At 36.0% G+C, this 23248-nt stretch overlaps 1 protein-coding gene across 1 annotated transcript in view; it reads right to left on the bottom strand.

Annotated features, from left to right (window-relative positions):
- Positions 1–22338, bottom strand: part of LOC138692236 (uncharacterized) — a 33089-nt gene extending 10751 nt beyond the window's left edge. The window contains exons 1-3 of the mRNA XM_069815369.1: positions 22242–22338; positions 13559–13691; positions 5373–5548 (exon numbers count right to left, since the gene is read on the bottom strand). Of these exons, the coding sequence (XP_069671470.1) occupies positions 5373–5548; positions 13559–13690 (308 nt within the window). The 5' untranslated portion in view covers position 13691; positions 22242–22338. The remainder of the gene's footprint in view (positions 1–5372; positions 5549–13558; positions 13692–22241) is intronic.
- Positions 22339–23248: the final 910 nt, after the last annotated feature.

Here is a 23248-nt window from a genome sequence, read left to right as displayed (position 1 = left end):
AGTCCACGTCTACACATCAGCACATAGAGCTGAAAACCCAGGTTCAAATCCCGGCGCTGGAGAGAATTTTTCTCCGTTCCATTACTCTTTCATCGCATGATGACGCAGAATATCTGCATGGAAATATCATATGTACTTCGGTACATTAAAATAATATATACGATATGTGCAAATCACTTCGTGATTTAAGACGGCGCTTATTCCGTCGGATCCCAGCCAACTAGTCATAACGACTGCACCTCAGCACATGTGTGGACTTCGGTCCTAGGTTCATAGACATCTATGACGTAGTGCAGAGGGCGGCCACTAGAGGGACTCCAAGACTTGGAGCTTAATCTGAGACGATTCTGTCCGACGCCGGGGTGGTATCCGGTGCAGCTTAGTGGATAAAGCATCAGCACGTAGAGCTGAAAATCCGGGTTCAAATCCTGGCGCCAGAGAGAATTTTTCTCCGTTCCATTACTCTTTCATTGTATGATGACGCAGAATATCTGCATGGAAATATCATATATACTTCGGTACATTAAAATAGTATATATTGATTATTTGTGATTTTATATTATGTAACTGATCTTGACTATTGTAATTTTCTACTGTATTTTATGTAATTTCTAAGGTATTTTCTTTTGTATTGTTTTGTAATCTAATTTTGTATTTCATGTATATTATTGAAACCTGGTTGAGTGGAAGAGAAGGTCTCATGGCCTTAACTCTGCCAGGCCAAATAAACCTACTACTACTACTACTACTACTACTACTACTACTACTACTACTACTACTAGATTATCTCAAAGTTTTGAAAAATAATTGAATATCTCCACTTGGAGAGCAGTGAAGTGATAATGGAGTAATATTTATTCATTCACAATTTTCTGCCCAAGTGCAGCTCTTTCACTACAAACCCAGCATTTTCCAATCTTTCCTATTTTCTGCCTTCCTCGTGGTCACATAATGTGATTGTACAGCTCTCACATATCTTATCAATTCAGTAAACCTGTATATTTACTACTTTAAATTTCCGATTTCTTTTTATGAAATGCTTACACTATCGTCTTTTTAATCTTGTGTGACAATATGCACAGCCTAACTGAAATTCAACAGGCTTAGGGAGTGAGATCTCTACTGTATTGAGCCAATGCTCATTAATAAAACCCAGTGTATGGTCACATTACAGTAAACACAAGTTAGGTATGCAGTGACTATATGTCAAGGCTACAGAAAGGAATGCTAGGTACTGACACAATAAATAAAATTGTATACTACTGTAAACAATTCTTTCAGTAAATGTTTGGCATACGAAATAATTCTACATACACTCTAGGCCTATATACAGAGTGTCTCTAAATTAGACCGACAAAATTAGGGAGCAGATAGATAACCTTCGTGGAAGTATATTTTGTTAAGGAACCCATGGGCTGCGACGTTTCATTTCATTGCAAGAAGGTGGGAACGGATAATCACTATTTTCAGTCCAAGAGGGGTGTGTCATCACTAAGGAGCGGATTCCTATGTAATTAAATATTATTTTTGCGTGTGATAAAACACAATTAACAAAGTTAAAAATTCCGAACATGAAGTTTCAAGTTTAAAACCCGAATTTTATTTCACATAAAAACACATATTTTCACAAAAAAATTATGTAAATACATATTTTCAGGAAATCTATTATAAACACATAAATCTTGGAGTTTTTTTACTTAAATAATTTTTTACAAGAACTTTGAAACATTTTAAAACTAAATCAATTATGTCACTCAGAAGTAAGTTATCTTTTTAAGAATTCTTGGTTGCTTCGAGTTTCTAAGCGCTGTGTGGTGTATCCGTGATCCATTTTTGTAATAGTATCGCCTTAAGTTCTGAGAACTGCTAGGCAGCATATCAGTGTTATTATTAGAGAATAAATTAACGTGGACAAGGAGGAGAGATCTTGCAACACGTAATTATGAATGTTTATTGTTGCTGAAGATGATTTCATTCCACGCTTTGTCTGTGAATCACAACAGATAAGAGCTCGGGTATGAACATTATTTAATTTAAACAAATCTCTCGCCTCTCGCTCATGTCCATCAAGTAAGGCAATACGTCTTGTTGTGATTCCCTGTTATCGGGCTTGGTCAATCGATATCCTTCAAGATATACTGAAAGATGGTTGTTTAAAAAACGATTTGGCTTTCCTATTAGCAAATCTAAGCTTTTTGTGTGACACCATAAAAAAACTCGAAACATCCAAAAACCTGTTGTCTGAAACAGGGAGGTGCGTGCAGTGGAAATTAAACTAGACTCGCTACCAGGTTCAGAAGCACAATTACTAAGGGACAAATTCCAGAATGTGTTTCGGGAAAACAGTGGATATAAAAAAAATGTGTAAAGTTGCTCAAGTATTGGAGGGTGTAGGTTAAATTGACGGTGTATATGTTTGTGACATTTCTCTCTTTAAATATGCACGTCTGACGTCCTGTGATGTGGGAAGATCGTTTTTCACAGTATAAGTCGTTGTTCAGAGATAATCGGCATGCATTTGTGATGGAGAATTTGGAGATGACCTTTGTTGTTCACTGCAATTCTCGGCCAACTACTAGCACTCAAGTGTGGTTGGTGAGTGCCTAGTAACATTTTCTTTTCCAAGCTAAGTAAGGTATTTTTGTCATATTTAAAACAAATATTTTTTTTTTTGTTTTTAGCAAATATTTTCGTACTTTTTGCACAAAAAAAAAATAAATATATTTAAATTTTTTAGCACATTACTACTATTACTCGGTTTGTTTACGTCCGGAGACCAGTATTATTTGGTATCGATTACAGCAAGTTTGTTTACTTCCATTGGTACGACCTCTTGTTATCCGTGTTATTCGTCTATGTAGTTTAGTACTTGTACTGCGCTCATTCTGTTGTAATGTTCAGTACAGTTTAATGCGCCGTTGGTTTCGTTTTTCTGTACGTATTTTTTCTTTGTTTGGATTAACACATAGAATCGCTTCTTACTTGCACATACCTACTTACTTTATCCCGACCTGTAATTCCTTCTTGCACTGAAACAAAACGTCGCAGCCCATAGGTTCCTTAACAAAATATGCTTGCACGAAGGTTATCTATCTGCTCCCTAATTTTGTCGGTCTAATTTAGAGACACCCTGTAGATTAAGGATGTTTGAGAATAAGGTGCTTAGCGAAATATCTGGGGCTAAGAGGGATGAAGTTACAGGAGAATGGAGGAAGTTACACAATGCAGAACAGCACGCATTGTGTTCTTCACCTAACATAATTAGGAACATTAAATCCAGACGTTTTAGATGGGCAGGGCATGTAGCACGTGTGGGTGAATCCAGAAATGCATATAACAATAATAATAATAATAATAATAATAATAATAATAATAATAATAATAATAATGGCGTTATTTAACCCGGCAGAGTTAAGGCCGTAAGGCCTTCTCTTACACTCAACCAGGATTAAAACTTGCTTACATAGTTGAACATACAACTGGATCGGAATTAAGTAATTACATACTGATACAATTTAGGTACATAATGAGATCAAAAGAGGTAGTTACATAAAAATTTACCTCATAAAATAAAAATAAACATAGTGGAATACATATTAATGTTGTTAGAATCAAATACGAATCACATAAAAACAGAAGCCGATAATTCAATAAAAAATGTACACAGTAAAAATAAAAATAAACACATTAGTATACATATTAGTATTAGATTACAATTAAGTAGGATTCACATAATTAAACCAGAAAACCGACAATTGAATAAAATGTACACAATAAAAAAATAGATTAATAATAATAATAAAAAAAAGCAACACAGTGGGATACATATTGGTGTTAAGTGATAAATAAACACGATTTACATGATTACACAATAAAAATAAGAAACAAAAAAAAAATAAATAAATACAGTGGAACACATTCCATTAAATATTTGCAAAGCGTTAGGTCTGGCAACTCATCATAAGATATTTTTCTAATTTACATTTAAAAGAAATTAAAGTTCGGCAGCCCTTGACTTCAGGCGGCAGAGAATTCCAGTGATGAGAAGTAGCAACAGTGAATGATGACTAATAAAGAGATGATGTGTGCAGTGGTATTTCTAGCATATTATCATATTGTGACCGAGTATTTAAGTTATGATACCGAGAAAGACTGTGAAATCGGACAGATGAGTAAGAGGGAGTAATAGAGTGTTAGTTGGGAAGGTGGAGGGAAAAAGATCTTTGGGTAGGCCGAAATGTAGATGGGAGGATAGTATTAAAATAGATTTGAGGAAGGTGGATATGATTGTAGAGATTGGATTAATCTAGCTGTTTTTTATCAGATATCTGTACGTCTAAAGTGTGTTAAATATCAGATTATCGTTTATAATTAGTCAGGTATCAGGAAAGCAATAGCTCTCAGATGTACACTTAACGATCAATGGGCAAACATAACCTTGACAGACTAGCGAAATGCTGGAGAGATCAGTTATGTTACTGGCAATTCAACATTTCTGAAGTCAGAGCAAGCTATGCAGTAAGGTTTATGATTAAGAATAAAATTATTTTGAATAATTGATTAAATGGTGATCTTACTCGTGTTTATTGTGTAAGCATGTGCGGCTTATAGCTGTTTCGGTGTTTCTTCACACCATCCTCAGAGCATGCTAGATCTCGGCGTCATCTCGAACTTCGCTGCCTGTTGTGTGGGTGTGTTCAATTGTTGAAAAGTGTTGAAATGTGGTGTCAAATAGTGTGTGTGTTCTGAAATTGATTTATATGTTGAGAATTTTATCAGGGTGTGTTTTAGTGTGTCTGTATATTTCGTATTGTTCTAGTGTGTTGAGTTTTTGGTTTTTGGGTTGTATGTGTAGGATTTCCATGTCTGTATCTCTGTTATTGTATGTGTGGTTAGCATTGGTTATGTGTTCGGCATATGTAGATGTATTGTGTCCTCTGGTTATTGCCTTAATGTGTTCTTTCTACATATGCCGAACACATAACTAATGCTAACCACACATACAATAACATAAATACAGACATGGAAATCCTACACATACAACCCAAAAACCAAAAACTCAACACACTAGAATAATATGAAATAAAACACACCCTAATCAAATTCTCAACACACAGATCAATTTCAGAACACACACACACACTATTTGACACAACTCTTCATCACACGAACACACCCACACAACAGGCAGCGAAGTTGAGATAGCCCCGAGATCTAGTAGGCTCTGAGGATGGTGTGAAGGAACACCGAAACAGCTGTAAGTCACACATGCTTACACAATTAACACGAGTAAGATTGCCATTTAACCAATTATTTATATTCAAGTGTTTAAAGTAGTGTACGAAAGATTCAACATGGAAAATTATTTTCACCTGCTGGCAGGAATGTCGACTTCTTCGCCTTCGTCAGACTGGTACACCTCATCAGTCGAATTCAGACTCAAGTAGAAATTATCCTGAAGGCCTTCCACGCCCATCTTTCGAACCCGTGTCACTTTGTGGCAGGTGGGGCACTGAAACTTCATCTCAACGCCATCTTCAGGCTTCTCCTGCAAATACAGCATACGTTATGGGACAACTTGGAATTTTTTTTTCAAAACTAGTCTCAATATGATTCTTTTCTTTATTCTGTCATTTCAGAATTGCTAAATGAACCTTGTTAAATATCAGTCCACCTTCTTTTGATGAACTTTTCTTTATTCTGTCATTTCAGAATTGCTAAATGAACCTTGTTAAATATCAGTCCACCTTCTTTTGATGAACTATGTTACATAATCAATAAATTGAAGTGTAACAAAGCATCAGAATCAGATATCATCCCACCTGAATTAATGAAATATGATGGGTAAAAAGGCATACCACAACACTTAATAACAATAATAAGAAATTTGTACACTAATAACCAAATTGTAATTGATTGTAAAGAAGGACAACAAATCTATACTAATAATAAATCTGTAGCCGAAATTTTTCTGGTAATTTTCGATTTTCCAAAAATAATTGGTCCTAACATATATAATTAACCACCCTGAAACCGAAAATGGCTTTTTTGAAATTTTTGTTTGTATGTCTGTATGTCTGTATGTTTGTTACCTTTTCATGCAATAATGCCTGAACGGATTTCGATGAAAATTGGAATATAAATTAAGTTCGTTGTAACTTAAATTTTAGGCTATATGGCATTCAAAATACATTATTTAAACGGGGGGTTATAAGGGGGCCTGAATTAAATAAATCAAAATATCTCGCTTATTATTGATTTTTGTGAAAAATGTTACATAACAAAAGTTTCCTTAAAATAATTTGCGATACCGTAAAGTGGGGTGACTTTGAACGCTGAGGTGACTTTGAACAGTAATTTAGCTCCTTTCTAAATTAAATTCTGTACCCAATTGCGAAAAAAACTGTTTAAGTTGTCAATAAATTAGTTCAGTTTTTTCGAAATGGGGTACAGCATTTAATTTAGAAGGGCGCTAAATTACTGTTCGAAGTCACCTCAGCGTTCAAAGTCACCCCACTTTACGGTAAGTTTTATTCCTTGAAAAATTTTGATAGGACTGATATTTAATGAGATAAATGAGTTTTAAAATTAAAATAACTGCCATCTAAGGCCGTGTAATGAATTAAAAAACAAATGACTTCGTCTATAAGGGGCCTTGGACAGCAACAATCGAAAGCTATGAAAGATAGCCTACAGAGAATGTTTCTGTGTTTGTATGAAGTAATATCGGAAGCTAAATTAACCGATTTGTATAATTAATTATTATTTCACCATTGGAAAGTGTAGTTTCTCTAGATGGACATAATGCTATAATGTTATTACAGTAACTTCTGATATAATATGATATACCGGTAATATAATATAATATAATATAATATAATATAATATAATATAATATAATATAATATAATATAATATAATACAGTGGCGGCTCCTGCATATTTCTTAAGAGGAGGAAAGAGGTTAACAACATGAAATGACACCTTCTTGAATGAAATATTCTACGAATTAGCATACATGCATACCTGTAAGACCAGGTAATGTTGGGGTTGGCCTTCCCTTCTGTATAGCAATAATCTGTTCTTGTAAACTGAGTTTCCTAAATTGTCCAAAATATATTATGTTTTCACTTCCTTTCATTGTTGATTAATTGCGCAAATTAACAATTACAAGGAAGTTCACAACCTCGTAGCATTTTTCGAGCACACTGCAGCATCACACGTGTTGGAAGAGACTAGCTACTAACTCGTAACTGGAACCGTTTTACGGAAATGGAAATGGGAATGGGAAATAATCTGAGGAAAGCGAGAACACTGCACCCACCCACGTGGTCCCTGTTGCCACATGTACATTTTACAAGTTCAGTATCACATGCTTTTGAAGAATGTCAGTTCTTGTAAAGTCATACTATCATTATTGTTCAAAGCTGCCGGTGGCCGATTAATTTTTTATGTTAAAAATGATGTAGTTTGGAGTACCTACTTTCAGTTTCAAATATATTTGTACAAAACTGACAACTTGGCTGTTGCCCTGTCTAGTAAACAATGAATAGAAGTGAATTTCAGGGGCCAACTACGTAGAACTACTCCCTCTTTGTTTTACATTAACCCGACTTTAACTTTCAAATATCCACGAAAGTTTCAAACATGAATAGCAGCCTATATAAAGTGCAATGAATAATATTTTTGATTTATAATTAAAAAAAAAAGTTTATATGGTGTCTTTCAAAGCGTTGCGTTAAAACTGTTTTTGTTGTGCCTCCTCCTAGATGTGTTCTAGTCTAGTTGAATGCAAGATCGTTAGATGGCAGCAGTAACGAGCTTGCTGCACGACCGGTCGGTTTCTATTTCCCGCCCATGACTGATTCAAAGGAGGATCTCCTCCCTCTCCGTTCATGTACTCTCTTTAAAACTCTGGTTCTTTCTCTGGCCACTAGTGCGCTGTTATCTATGCGTATTAACTGCAGTAGAGGAAGAATGGAGTGCCTTTCCTCTACACAGACAATCTCGCATTTTTCTCACAGTTTTCTACAGCACATGAGGGCGCGTCGTTTAAAACTCGATCATCCGAGTTCTTCTTATAGCTGTAAACTTAAAAATTATCGAGTCTTCCTCGAATTTCAAGGCACATATTTTATTTGGTATTTACTTTCAAAAGAAGAAAAATGTGAGGAGGACGTTCCTCCCTTCCCTCCCCCGAGGAACCGCCACTGATATAATATAATATAATATAATATACTATAATGTAATGTAATATAATATAATATAATATGTAATATTATATAATATAATTTAAGTTATTTGAAGGGTTCAGAACCATAGTGGGCCAAGCGCCATTTACTGAATACGTAGAAAACAATGGTTAAAATTAAGTTATTACCATAATTCAATGGAAACCTATAACAAGTAAAATAAAGTATACACATTAAATCTAAATGATGTCAATCTTCATTAAGCTATAGTTGCATGTAATAAAAATTAAGAAACAGGTTAAAGGAATTGTCATTGCACCAAATGAGTGTCTCTGGACCAAAATGATCGCATTTTAATTATTTGGATGCAATTTAAATTAAGTAACATATTAAACGATTTATCCTTCTATCAAACACGAATGTTCCCTGGATCAAACGTCCTATTTTAATTATGTAATTACTTTATATTTATTTCTAACGGGTGCAGCGGAGCGCACGGGTACGGCTAGTAGCCAATATAAATAGAGTAAGACAAGGCTGCCCATTGTCACCGTCATTTTTTAATGTGTATATGGACGACATCGTGCTGAAGTGGCAGATGGATTTGAAATTACATTTTAAAATAAAAAAACGATACTTTTTGCCGATGATCAGGTTTTAATTTGTGCTTCCGAAGATGACCTACAAATGCCAATGTTTAAATTAAACAAAATTAGCAAAGAAAATAGCTTAACTATATCGGCTACTAAAACAAAAGTGTTACCCTTTAGAGGATTAGAAACAATTAAAGCCAAAATCGTGTTGAATGGAAGAATGATAGAACAAATTAATACTTTTAATTATCTGGGCTGCAATATCTCATATGCAAGAAAAGAAGATTTTACAAATAAAATAAACAAATTTAATTATTTGTGTGGGGTAATAGAAAGAACTTTAAAATACACTAGCAAAGAAACAAGATTAAAATTTTATAAAGTTATGGCAGTCCCGATGTTGCTGTATGGCTCTGAATTCTGGACTCTTGATGTCAGACATCAAACCAATTTAAGAATAGACTAGCGAAATATTTTTCTAACAATTATTGTTAACAATAATAGGTGTTTCAGGTTTCTCAATGTTTAATGGTTATATATATCACAGATAAATATCTAAATTATCTCATTATTATTATTATTATTATTATTATTATTATTGTTATTATTATTATTATTTCTTACCAATGTTTATTATTGTCACACTAACATTACTTAACCAACTTTCATTATTTACTTTCATGTTGTTTTATGATCTAGATATTAATGTAATAACTATGTAAGCAATTGTATTCAATTAGAATTAGAGTCTGGCTGGGCGGAAGAGAAGGCCTACTGGCCTTAGCTCTGCCAGATTAAATAAATTATTATTATTATTATTATTATTATTATTATTATTATTATTATTATTATTATTATTATTATTGGATTGAACTTGGATCCATTTAATGTGTAGTAATACTTTTCGAGTTTTATGTCAGTTGTATTATTTATGCCATTGTTAGATATGTATCATACTATTCTCGTCATTTGCATAACTTTACAATTTTAATTATATGATTCCTGTCTTCATTTATATGATTTCATTAATTCATTTGTATATTGATTGTATTTCATCTCATTGCCATTTTCTATCACTCATTCTCATCATCATTTGTTGTTTTGTTTCGTTTTGTACCTGTGCTAAACTGTAATTGGCCTTGTGCTGTTGTTTTGCACATTAATATTCTAAATAAATAAATAAAATAAATAAATAAATTATTATTATTATTATTATTATTATTATTATTATTATTATTATTAAATCCGAAGGAAAAAAGAATCGAAGTGATAGAAATGAGATTTTTGAGGAGTATAGCAGGCTATACTCTCTTAGACAAGAAACGCAATGTAGACATTACACTAGAACTGAATATATTCAATTTAATTGAAAAACTCACAGAATATAGGAATAAATGGAAGCAACACGTTGAAAGAATGACTCAAGACCATATTCCTAAATTAATATTCGACTACAGACCAACTGGTAAACGAAACATAGGTAGACCCAGGGAAAGATTGCTTCAACAATTTTAAAATTGATATACTTCATGAAACCGGAATGAGCCAAACAAGGCTTAAACCATGTGGCTGATGATGATGCTGATGATGAGTAGGGTTTGTATGTATGTATGTATTTATTTACATTGCAAGTGGGCAAGCACCAGGTGGTAGTGGTATAGACAATATAAACAATACACAATACGATTATACAATACACAATAAGAATACACAATACAATTTAACATAATAATTACAATTAATAATAAAACATAAATAAAATACCTAATTTTACAATACAACCTACATAATTATGTACAGGCCCTACATAAGTTTCAATAGTCTTGGAGTATATTACACTATATAAAATATTTTATCAAAAATAACCTAAAATTAAGAAACAAAAACCATCAGCCTCCGTTTATAGTAAAATAACATAAAATTTTTCTTGATCACAAATGATGGGTACATGGGAATAACGATCAAGGTCCATTTTCGAAAGTTTCGAGAAAAACGAATATTAAAGTTGAAGCACTTAATACTTAGCAGTGGCGGCTCGTGGGCATTGAATTAAGGGGGGCTGCATACAAAAATAAACCAAGCAACTTACTTTATTTAAAGATTATTTCCATGCGCCTTATCTTGTAAGTTGTGTTTGAATGAGACAGGCTCATGTTAGAAGATTTACTGGCATTTAAAAGAATCCTGCGGACAAAATTCCAGCACACCGGCGACGCTGATATAACCCCTGCAGTTCTGAGTGTCGTTAAATAAACCATAATTTAATTTTTATATGCAGATTTGAACCTTAGAAATATCTAACTGGCGATGTTGTATTTGGTTGTATAATATATCTACATGATACAACAATAAATGAAAAAATAACTGATCCAGAAATTGAATTCAGGATATTCAAGAGTACGCACCAGGGCGCTTGCCTCATTTATTGTGATGTTGTTAGATGTTTCAGATTCCATTATGGTTTGAAAACATTCTAGCAATGGCTCCTTCTTCTCATGAACAACATTTACTGTTCTTATTTTAAATCCATCTTGTTGCCCCAGCTGATGAATTGTCTTTGAAATACATTAATCTAATACAGACTGTGTGGAGATCGAGAGAAGAAAGCAGGGATACTGGATAAATTATCAAAAAATATGCGAGCCTTTGTATTTTGTTTGGCGGCTCTTTCCATTATGAGATTCAACTGATGGGCACTTAATTTCACATTTCTCCTGAATTGTTAAGGTACTGAACTGAATAAACTGTAAATATTGTACAGAATTAAACATTTTTGCACTTGTTATACTCACAACATTAAAGAAAATGTATTTAAAACTGCGTGCTACTGACAAACTGCTGCAAATTCTGCAGCGCCTGGAAACTCTGGATTCATGGCAAGGGGCAGCAGGGAGGAGGGGTAAAACTAACGCGCAAAGCATCCGAGACGAGACTGGCAGCTCCAGAGGAGGAAGTGGCTTCACCCTATAGTCCTTGTCTCTGGTTTCACTGTGGCAGCACCAGGGGAGGAAGTGGCTTCACCCTATAGTCCTTGTCTCTGGTTTCACTGTGGCAGCTCCAGGGGAGGAAGTGGCTTCACCCTATAGTCCTTGTCTCTGGTTTCACTGTGGCAGCACCAGGGGAGGAAGTGGCTTCATCCTATAGTCCTTGTCTCTGGTTTCACTGTGGCAGCACCAGGGGAGGAAGTGGCTTCACCCTATAGTCCTTGTCTCTGGTTTCACTGTGGCAGCACCAGGGGAGGAAGTGGCTTCACCCTATAGTCCTTGTCTCTGGTTTCACTGTGGCAGCTCCAGGGGAGGAAGTGGCTTCACCCTACAGTCCTTGTCTCTGGTTTCACTGTGGCAGCTCCAGGGGAGGAAGTGGCTTCACCCTATAGTCCTTGTCTCTGGTTTCGCTCTGGCAGCTCCAGGGGAGGAAGTGGCTTCACCCTATAGTCCTTGTCTCTGGTTTCACTGTGGCAGCTCCAGGGGAGGAAGTGGCTTCACCCTATAGTCCTTGTCTCTGGTTTCGCTCTGGCAGCTCCAGGGGAGGAAGTGGCTTCACCCTATAGTCCTTGTCTCTGGTTTCACTGTGGCAGCACCAGGGGAGGAAGTGACTTCACTAATGATTGCGTGCATGTCATTGAGAGCGAAATTTTTTAAAAAAATTCGAGCCGCTAAATAGAGACTGTAAATTAAATGTTTTTCACAACATAAAACGAGACAAGAGCCACAAATGTCTGGGGGTCCTGCAGCTCCGCAGCCTCTCTTCGAAAGCCGCCCCTGATACTTAGTTATGTATGTATTTAATAGAAATTGACGTAGTGGAATGTCAAGAATGACGATTTCCTATTACTAGCTAGACCACATGATAGTACTTTTTTTCCACTATGAATGAATGGATGAATGTTAGCCATGATGTCCCATGTTGGGCACAGGCCTCCTGTGATGGGGTTAGAACCCCTTCGACAGGGATGGCTCAAGTGTACTCACTTGGTGAGCCAATCCAGGCGAGCTTGTCGTGTATACTACTTTTGTGACATGGTTAATAATCCTATTAGACTTTAACTAGTCTCAGTGCTCTGTTGTTTGTTCATTTTTTCTTGTATTACACACATTATACTGGCACTGGCACTTTGACAAACACTGATTGCTATTTACACTATTTACCTGGCACTTTCTCAACACTGACTTTACTATTTACAAAACTTATCTTGCACTTTCACTAATACTGACTTTACTATTTACAATATCTTAACACTGATTACGTTATCTATTTACAATGAGCTTCCCTAGTTCTTTCCACAAAACTCTGTTCTTTGCTGTCCTTGACCATTGTTTCCCCGCTTCTTTGGTAAACATGTCAGATCATCTGAGCCGTGGTCTTCCCTGTCCTCTCTTTCCGACGTAGGGGTCCCACATGGTCCATCTTGCCTGGTGTAGTCTCGCCACATGTCCCCCCAGGTCCACTTCGTTGCCGTGGCTCGTTCTGCTGCGTCAGTAGTGTTCGTCAGTCTTTGTAGTGTTTCGTTTGTCATTCTATCTCGTAGCCTTTCCACTGTAAGATAGCATTATTAACTCAATTTCGATTTTTGATGGACCTTGATCGTTTTTCCCTTGTACCCTTCAAATATGCATGAATGAAGAACAGTTGTTATTGTTACTGTTGTCCAACAATGGTAATGAGATTTAATTGGGTTCCACCACTTTTACTCTTGCTTCCTGCTATTACAATATAAAGACAATGGAATTTCATACAAATAGATCCACCATCTGCAGACAATCACGTGACTAACCTTCAGCTGGAATCCCTGCAGACAATGCATGCAGAAAGTGTGGTAGCTCTGCAGGAGCTTGGGCTTGCCCTCGTCCACATCCGGATAGAAGAACTCCACACACACACCACACCTCGTCAAGTCGGTAGACATCCTGCAACAGTACCATCAAACATGTCGGATTCTTGTTCTCAAGAATTTCTGATCTGACAGCAGCCTTGCGTTGTGCTAAGCCAGGGCCGGGCATGAGAGCAGCTCAGTCTAGTCGGCCAGAGCTGCTCTCGCTCCGCAAGGCACTTCAATTCCAAGCCAGAGCAGAACGCTCACGCAGTGGCGGACTCGCATTACAGCTACCTTCCCTGCATTAATGTAACAAGAGCCACGGTTGTTCTAGTCGTTCAGTCTGTCAGTATATAATAGTTTATAAGGATATTACCAGTGGCGTAGCATGAAATTTTGAGCAGGGGAAGCTAACTCAAGTTCTCTTTCATGTACATATGAGAAAACGTATTACAAAAATATAGTCTTAAAATAAATAGTAGTCAATGTCAAGCCAGCAGTCCGAAGATTGGTTGGAACCTCGTAACACCAATAAGGCATGACCTCAAATGGTACGTAGTAAAATATGATTTCATGGTTTACACATATCTCTAACAAATAGACACAGTCATTTGTTTTTTAAATCACACTTTTGTTCGTAAGTCAGTCTTGATAATACAATTGTCCTAAAAATTCAAGTAAATTGGTGTCAGGAACTGTTATTTCACTCATTATTTATTATATCAGCCGCAATGCACACTAACACTTCAACTGAACAAACCCTCACGAAAGGGATAACTCAGAAACTTTCAATGTAAAAGCTAGCTTCTTCCGTGCCTTGCGACAAGGGTAGTTTAGTTACAAAGGGATGGAGAATCTGCGCGATGGGTTACACAGAAGAATGAGTGAAAGAAACCAGTCTGCTTGGAAGCTGGCGTGTGCAGGCTTCTTGTTTAATGCTGCATCACAAATCATCCTGAGCTGCCGCATCACAATATTTAACGCATAAATATAAACTCTATTAAAATTAATAAATAATTTTGTTCATAAACGGCAGGTTTATTATGAAATTATTATTAACTGGGGAAGCTGAGCTTTTTAGCTTACATTGACGCTACGCCACTGGATATTACATCAATCCATTGTACATTACAGAATTTATAACACTCTTATTAATTTAATGAAATAAACTTCGCTCTATGCACACACACAAAACATTAGGCTTATTTACATAACCCAAACGCACATACTGCAATCTCCTCACCACGGTTCTACGAGACAGGCGTATGGCTTCCACTTCCCCTACTTGCTGTGGACAGAGTTCATCTGCCAGTATAATTAAACATCGCTTGATGAATTCACCTTCGTTGAATGTTTTCAATTCCTTTGCAATTTCGTGGAAAATTTTGTAGCTAATTCTCACAGCCGATTTGTTAAGTGCATTATTGTCATCCTGTTAATATATAATATAATATATGATATGATATGATATGATATGATATGATATGATATGATATGATATGATATGATATGATATGATATGATATGATATGATATGATATGATATGATATGATATGATATGATATGATATGATATGATATGACCATAAATTAATACAACTTAAAGAAAATGTTTCTCAGGTACATTATATTAGAGTATCTATTCGATATTTATATTGCATTATAAGCAGGCGTGTGATTTAAAAATCCATAGCGCAGGAAGTTTAAAAATGACGTCTCAACATCCGATAAGGGCACAAATACCCACAAAATGTTATGAAATGCATTCCACACATATCAAAGGGTATTTTAAAGAAAAAAAAATATTTTTGAAAATTTAACTTACTGGAAACAACAATAAAAGTGGGCGAGTGATTTAAAAATCCATAAAGCAGGAAGTTTAAAAATGGCGACTCAACATCCGATAAGGGCACAAATACCCACAAAATGTTATGCTGTGCATTCCACACGTATCACAGAGTATTTTAAAGAATTTTTTATTTTTTTGAAAATTTACTCATTTTTCATCAAAAAATACCATCTTCTCCCCTTAAGGCGCTTGTCTGCCGGTCTGAAGTTGCGCTCGGGCGCGGGTTCGATCCCCGTTTGGGCTGATTACCTGGTTGGGTTTTTTCCGAGGTTTTCCCCAACCGTAAGGTGAATGCCAGGTAATCTATGGCGAATCCTCGGCCTCATCTCGCCAAATATCATCTCACTATCACCAATCTTATAGACGCTAAATAACCTCGTAGTTGATACAGCGTCGTTAAATAACCAATTAAAAAAAATAAAAAATAAATATCCTGGTGTTAAACCTTCCATATAAAACATTAATAAGACCAGTCTTGCTTTATGGATCTGAAACCTGGGCAGTTGGCAGTGCCGACAATTGTAGGCTGAGTATATTTGGGAGAAAGGTTCTGAGGACGATATACGGACCAGTAAATGATGAGTGCAGTTGGAGGAAAATATATAATTATGAATTATACCAACTTTTTAAAGAACCAGATGTTTGCAGAGAAATTAAAGCTAGGAGAGTCAGGTGGCTGGGCCATATCTGTAGGAAGAATGAAAATGATCCTTGCAAGAAATTGACTCTCACTATACCTTTTGGCACCAGAAAAGTAGGGAGATCTCAGCTAAGATGACTGGATGAAGTGGAGAAGGATGTAATAGCAGCAGGTGTTAAGAGGATGGAAAACAAAGGTGTTAGATCGAAGGACATGGAAAAGCATCTTTGGGGCAGTCAAGGCTGGAACGCGGGCTGTAGAACAAAAGAAGAAGAAGAAGAAGAAGAAGTTAAACCTTCCATCTTGGACATCAAACACTTTTCTATTAACAGTATTGCAAGAACAGTGAGACGATCCTGGGACACAGTGTTCTTTAAAAACGTTTTTATGTGTTTCAAGCAAGAAAAACATCTTTCTGGCTCAGCAGTGGTCATTGGTGTTGTAAGCAAAATATTTAACAATTTCGTTACTTCACAGAATGAATCCTGTAAATTGTTGGAGACTATGTATTGTAACAACTGAACAGCCATCTATATTTCGGAAGTCGGGTCTTCATGTAGAACTCCAAGTTGTGTCTTTAACACTCTTTTGTTCAGTACAGTATAGCTGTTGACAGCAACTTAAAGTTCGCGTTCAGGAAAATTATCCGAAAAATTGTCAAACAATTTGCTGTTTAACAATTTTGTTGCGTCTAGGTAGCTTAAAGACTGGAAACGGTGAGTAGCTTCCTGAATTATACAGCTTCAATTTTCTGGGATTCCACTTTCCGTCGCTTGCTGGCTGATTCAGGAGGAACCTCAAAGAAACAGGTAGATGGCAGCAGCAGTCAGACACTTGAATTACCAAATACATTGTAAATAATTTCAAGGGAAAAACTGTTCTGGAGCCAGGTATCGAACCCGGGACCTTTGGTTAAACGTACCAACGCTCTACCAACTGAGCTACCCAGGTACTCTACCAGACACTGATTCAATTTTTCCCTCTAAATCCACAGACCTCAAAGTAGGCTCACAACCATCCAGCAACCAACACTGAGTGCACACAACTCTGTGTGACTGGAATTGGGTTTTCTGTTAACGAACAGTAACGTGTATTATGCAAATCGAGCTTTCAGGTATAACTCCCTGTAAAGTTGATTTGAATAATTTCGAGGGAATTTTCTTTCTTCTCAGTCATAGATTTTATGAAAGGTATGATAATGATCAAAACTTTTATCACAGAACTTTGTCACAGCTAGATGTGATCAAAGATACTATATTACACTGTTAAAGTTTTTTTATCATAAATATTTTATGTTGTTGTTGTTTTCTAATGCCAGGCATTTTACAAAGTCATTTGACCTCTTGCACTCCAATATTTTTCAAAGATATTATCATGGTCAGCCATTGAAGCACACATGTTGAGATGTTCCGAATCAAACTGTTTCTTGGTTTGAGTTGCACAATGGGCAGTTAGGGGACTGATATCTGTACCATTAAAGTAGTCCCCATCCGGAGATCCGATTGGGGGTCTATTTCACCTTAATGGTACTCATTTCATATTGGAGTGAAAATGGCAAGTTGTAGCCGATTTAACTGAACATAATATTTTAACGTTTTGGTGGCTACTTCATTCACATACAACCCCCAGAGTTTCTGGAGGATCAAACTTCTGTGACACAGAAATTTGATAGTGTAATATAGGCCTAACAAAGGATAATTTAAGCTGAATGGTAGAGTGAATCACCATTATTGTGTATACTGAGCTCCAGAAAATCCACACATTCATGTAGACAAGGAGTCAATTTACTTGGACTCAGTCTCTGGTGTGGACTGTCATCCAGAGGAGTAACTGGGTCATTCTTTTTGAAAAAACAGATACCGGTACTGGCTTTGTGTAATGCTTCGTACATCCATTTTACCTACCATTCGCAGGGCTGGGCAAAATACTGACATCCAAGTATATGAAATACAAATACAAAATACTTTTTAAAAAATTAACCAAAATACATTTGTATTTCAAATACTCAAAATACATTTGTATTTCAAATACTCGATACAATATATAGGCCTAAAGAAATAAGAATATTACTGAAAATCTAAAATATTATATTAACATTAAAAGTATTTTTACCTCGAAATTTTATACAAACACTGTAACTGAACATTCTTCCTTTTCCCAGTCAGCAATGAAATTAAGATACAAATGAATAATTACTGCTCCCTTAAAAAAAAAAAAAAAACAATTTCTCAAGAAGTTTATCAGATAACGATCCCCTTGCTTGTGAATGAATAAATCCTGCAAAACAGAACAGTCTTTCTACAGGTGCAAAGGTACACAAAGCTTGTTTCACTGTTGGGTAATTCTTTAGAGTGCACAGGGTTGTCCCTTTGCTATTGAAGATGAGATGGCTCTCTGACACTGCCTCACCAAATGATAAGAGGACACAGAATATGTGTGTGAAATCAGATGAGCAGTTCTCTGTTACACCTGTTTATACCATGTTTGAATTGCATTATTTGAGAGACTGAGTCATGAAGAGAATTCCATCGAGTTGGGCAAGGAAAGTTTGATGAATATTTCAAGACTTCTGATATAATTTTTGAGGATTTGGATCTCCTAGACGCATTCCATAATGCTGACCATTTAGCAAGTGTTGGGTGATGGATCCTTGATGCTGCTGGAGATTTCTTTATGGCATTAAGGGAAACAGTTGTGGCAAGAAAACTAGCAGATCTGAAATGGATAGGTAAATAAGACAAAAGTTCATTCTTCAAATCCAAATCCAAAACTTGAAGGACAAGACGAAAAAAAAGTATTTTAAGTATTTGAAATACAAAATACATCAATTTTATGTATTTAAATACAAAATACTTTCGAAAATCCTTACAAATTACAAAATACAAATGTACTTCAAATAGATGTATTTCAAATACTGTCCAGCCCTGATCATTCATGCTCTCAATGGGAATGAGAGGTTTTATTTTCAACAAGATGGCGCACCATCACATTATCACCAAGACCATAACAGATCAATGAATAGGATGAAGAAGTTCTGTTGAGTACCTTCCAAGCTATCCGATTTAACTTCACTCAACTTCCGCTTATGAGGAACCCAATAAATGTGATGTATCACAGAAAACCAGCTATAGGCGTATTATTTATTTATTTATTTATGTATTTATTTATTTATTTAACCTAGTAGAGATAATGCCATCAGGCCTTCTCTTCCCCACTACCAGGGGATTACAAATACAATATTAAGAATACAACTACAATTATAATTACAATTAATATTAAATTTACAGATTCAATAAAAACCAAAGTACTAAAAGATTAACTGATTAATAAAAGCTAGACAGTTTATTGTGAAAGTTAAGAAGAGAAAAGCATTTCTTTTATTGATAAATACAAATTAAACCTACTCTACGCAATAAGAAAATGCTTAATAAGCTTGTTTTTGAACGCTACTAAATTCTGACAGTCTCTGATGTCACTGGGTAGGGTATTCCACAAGAGCGAGAGAGAGATTGTGTATGTGTATGATGATGAATACGATGATGCCTTATGTGTAGGAATGGCTAGTATGCGGCTATTTTGCGTGCGTGTGAAGAGATTATGATATGATGACAGGTAACTGAAACGGGAGGCAAGGTAGGTAGGTGTAGAAGTGTGAAGGACTTGGAAAAGGAGAACAAGAGAATGAAAATTTCTACATTCGTTAAGCCGTAGCCAGTTTAGAGTTTGGAAGGATGGGGTAATGTGGTCAGCTCGATGGACATCGCAGACGAAGCGAACACAAGAATTATGAACACGTTGTAATTTTTGCGACTAGTTGACATTGAGGTCAGTCAGTAGAGAATCACAATAATCGAAGTGGGGCATTACTAGTGTTTCCACTAGTATTTTCTTGAGTGATAGCACAAGGAATTTTCAAATGCTGTTTAAGGAATGTAGTATGGAAAGCACTTTTTTTGGTAATATGGGTTACTTGGTTGTTCCATTTTAAATGCGTATCAAAGTAAACTCCAAGGTTTTTAACACAGGAAGCAAAAGGGATTATTATGTCGTTTAACTTGACCGGAAGAGCAGGAGTAATATTGCATAATAGACGTTGATGTCCCACTAGGATTGCTTGTGATTTTCTTGCATTGAGAGTCAAACCAAACTTTCTGGCCCATGCAGATATAAATTCAAGGTCCTCGTTAAGATTTTGTATTGCGTCATTGAGTGAGTCAGGGGTTGTATGGATATAGATTTGTAAATCTACTGGAGCTACATGAAGAAATTGAAGTGCCGAGTGCTAACATTATAATAGACACATTTACTAATATTGCTCATGGAATAATCAATCAAACCCAGAAGTGTCTGGATGCTAATGGGAGACACTTCGAGCATTCGTTGTGATTGCATTTGTTAAAATGTCTCACAGCCATCCCTTGATGTGTGTATCAATTTAGTAATAATCATTATGTTCCTTGAAGTGCACATATTATACAGTTTATTCATAACAATGAAAGTTTACGTTTAGCGCATTTCCAAGTACAATCCAACAAGTTAAGTTTGTAACCGGTAATTAATAATTCATTTTGTTAGATAATTGAATGATGTTATCAATACAAGTTTGCTGATGCACCTACTGTATCCTAGATGGCTATGTGTTGCAAAGGAGACTTATTTACTACAGTCATTTGCCATTTGAACATTTGTCATGAGTTTCTGAATTGTTTAAAGTTGCAACAATTGCTACCAAACTGACATCCATCAGATGTTTCATTATGTTCTTTCATTAATAACTAAAAAACTAAGGATTTTCGGACATATGTTTATATGAACTTTTTTTCTTGTTTTGGTGTGAGGAACATGCCCCCAAGGTTTTTCAAGGTATTTCTGGAACACTCTGTATACCAAAATCGTCGTGCGTGAATGAAGAACACACTTAATATAACCTAACCTAACCTGTCACATAATACTAAACTCCTATAGTAACATTTCTCACGTTTAGTAGGCCTATCATTTCGTTTGCATATATTGCCAACTTTGCTATACGCCATGTGGGTGACACTTAGTGGAAGTGGATCATGATAGCGAGGAGAAGATATGACAACTTTCATAATTACATTTAGTTCGTGCAGTGTGTGTGTTGTGAAGTAATGATTGTGTTAATGTAGTGATAGTTTCATATCGATCGTCCAGTTCAAAAGTGCGACAATTAAAAAATTGTCATTTTTTAGTTATTTATACTACTGAGCTCTTTCTGATTCAGTATTGAGATAAGTCATATTTACAACCAAAAAGAAAAAAAAAAACTAAATAAACTGCTCTGTTCCTTTATAAGCTATTTATTTTAAACTTTCAACTGAAGATATCTCAAAACTTGTTTTTTTGAGTTGTCGCACTTTGAACTAGACGATCGATATATGATGCAATAAAAATTGAAATGTGTTGTGGCTGTAACAAAAGTATTGAAAATTGCATTATAGCGCCGAATTGGCAATGATAAAAGTGTGCAATATTAGTTATATTGACGGACGGATGTCGTTAAATTGGCTGGTGGATACTCTACCTTGACCAAAATTCCTTTAAATTCAACGATTTTCACTTCCGAAATCACCGAAACTACCTCAGCGCTAGTTTCACCGGTCTACGTAATCATGTTTCACTACTCAGCCACAAGTCGCACAGATTTTTTGCCAAGTGTCGACAGTCGAATCATTTTTCTGGTGACATTTCTTTGCAGGCTACCTTAGCAATAAAATAATAGAGTCTGGACTTTTTTCGTGGTTTTTAAATGCATCTACTATTGTCACTTTAGTCACTGGACTCTGCACTTTCACGCTCATGTGTCCTAATGTACGTACATCGGCATCATTCACAGTGATTTAGGCCTATAAGTTTACTAATTTTAGTAAGCTTAGTTGAAAACGTACACTAGATTATAAACTTTATGAAGATAAATGTGAGCTGAAATGAATGTCATATAAATTTAAGTACCGGTACCAGTAATGTTATATTGAATTTCTAGTAGGCCCTCTTGTCCTATAGCAAGATGAAGGTGGAGTTGGCTCTCCTCAACAGGACGTTCCTCAATAAAAGACGTGAAACATTGCGATGTGCTTATTGCTTGACCAACGTGTTTTCTAGGATAGTTAACGCTCATTTATAGATCTACATACCTGGCAAAATTGTACTTTTTCGACCTGTTTTAATTTGCAGAACAAATTGTTACAGACACTGATGCAAAACCGGACTTCACTTCAGGGTCTCCACCAGTTAAAAACTAAAGGTACCAAACTTGGCCGAAGAAAAGTACTAGATCTGAGAGAAAAGTACTAGATTCATTTTTCTCCCTATTTTGCCAATACTTTTCCCCCCTCATTTAGTCTACGAGGCGTGTTCTTAAAGTAAGTTCCAAAAGGGTGTAGTATTACATAATATGAGGCGTGTTTGAATTTACCGAGCTTCTCTTTCCACTTATTCATAATTGCTTTACGGATACCAGCACGTTATATTAAATAAATAAATAATGAAATAATGAAATAAATAAGCAAGTAAGTAGATAAGTAAGTAAATAAATAAATCTAATAATCCATAATTGTTTTACAGATACCAGCGCGTAATATAAAATAAATGAGTAAATAAATAAATAAAGCCTGTTTCAACCCCTAAGGGCCATGGCCTCCTGCCTACGGAGGGACTAGCTCAACTTTCACTCCTTAGGTGAGCGAGTCCTAGAGAGCTTTGTGGGGTCCTATGCGGTTTGTTTGCGTTTATCTGTTCCTTCTCTTTGTTACATAAAATATAAAACACTAAAAATAGGAACTATATATAACTAGGGGTGATTGAGTGGTCAGATCTGTGACCTGTCACACAGGCGACTCGGGTTCGAGTCCCGATCAGGTGTGGGATTTTTCATTAGAAAAATCCATAGTGGCACTTGTAGCAGACAAGGTCGCAGTTGGGGTTTTTCTCGGGGTTCTCCCGTTTTTCCCCATATTGGGCATTTACATCATTCCGTCACCATTCCATAGCATTCCCCGATCAGCGGCTGGCGACGCACGGAGGGGGCTGGCCTAGGGACGAGGGGGGGGTTGCCTGCTCGACACCTGGGTACGCAGCGAACCTTAGTATAGTCAGCCGGTGTGGGTTTGGGAATGCGCCTAGCTTGAGGGTTGGCGCAATA

The sequence above is a fragment of the Periplaneta americana genome, chromosome 16 (genome assembly GCF_040183065.1).
Source record: "Periplaneta americana isolate PAMFEO1 chromosome 16, P.americana_PAMFEO1_priV1, whole genome shotgun sequence".
NCBI lineage: Eukaryota > Metazoa > Arthropoda > Insecta > Blattodea > Blattidae > Periplaneta > Periplaneta americana.
Note: the sequence above shows the minus strand (reverse complement) of the source record. Positions and strands in the feature narration are given on the sequence as shown.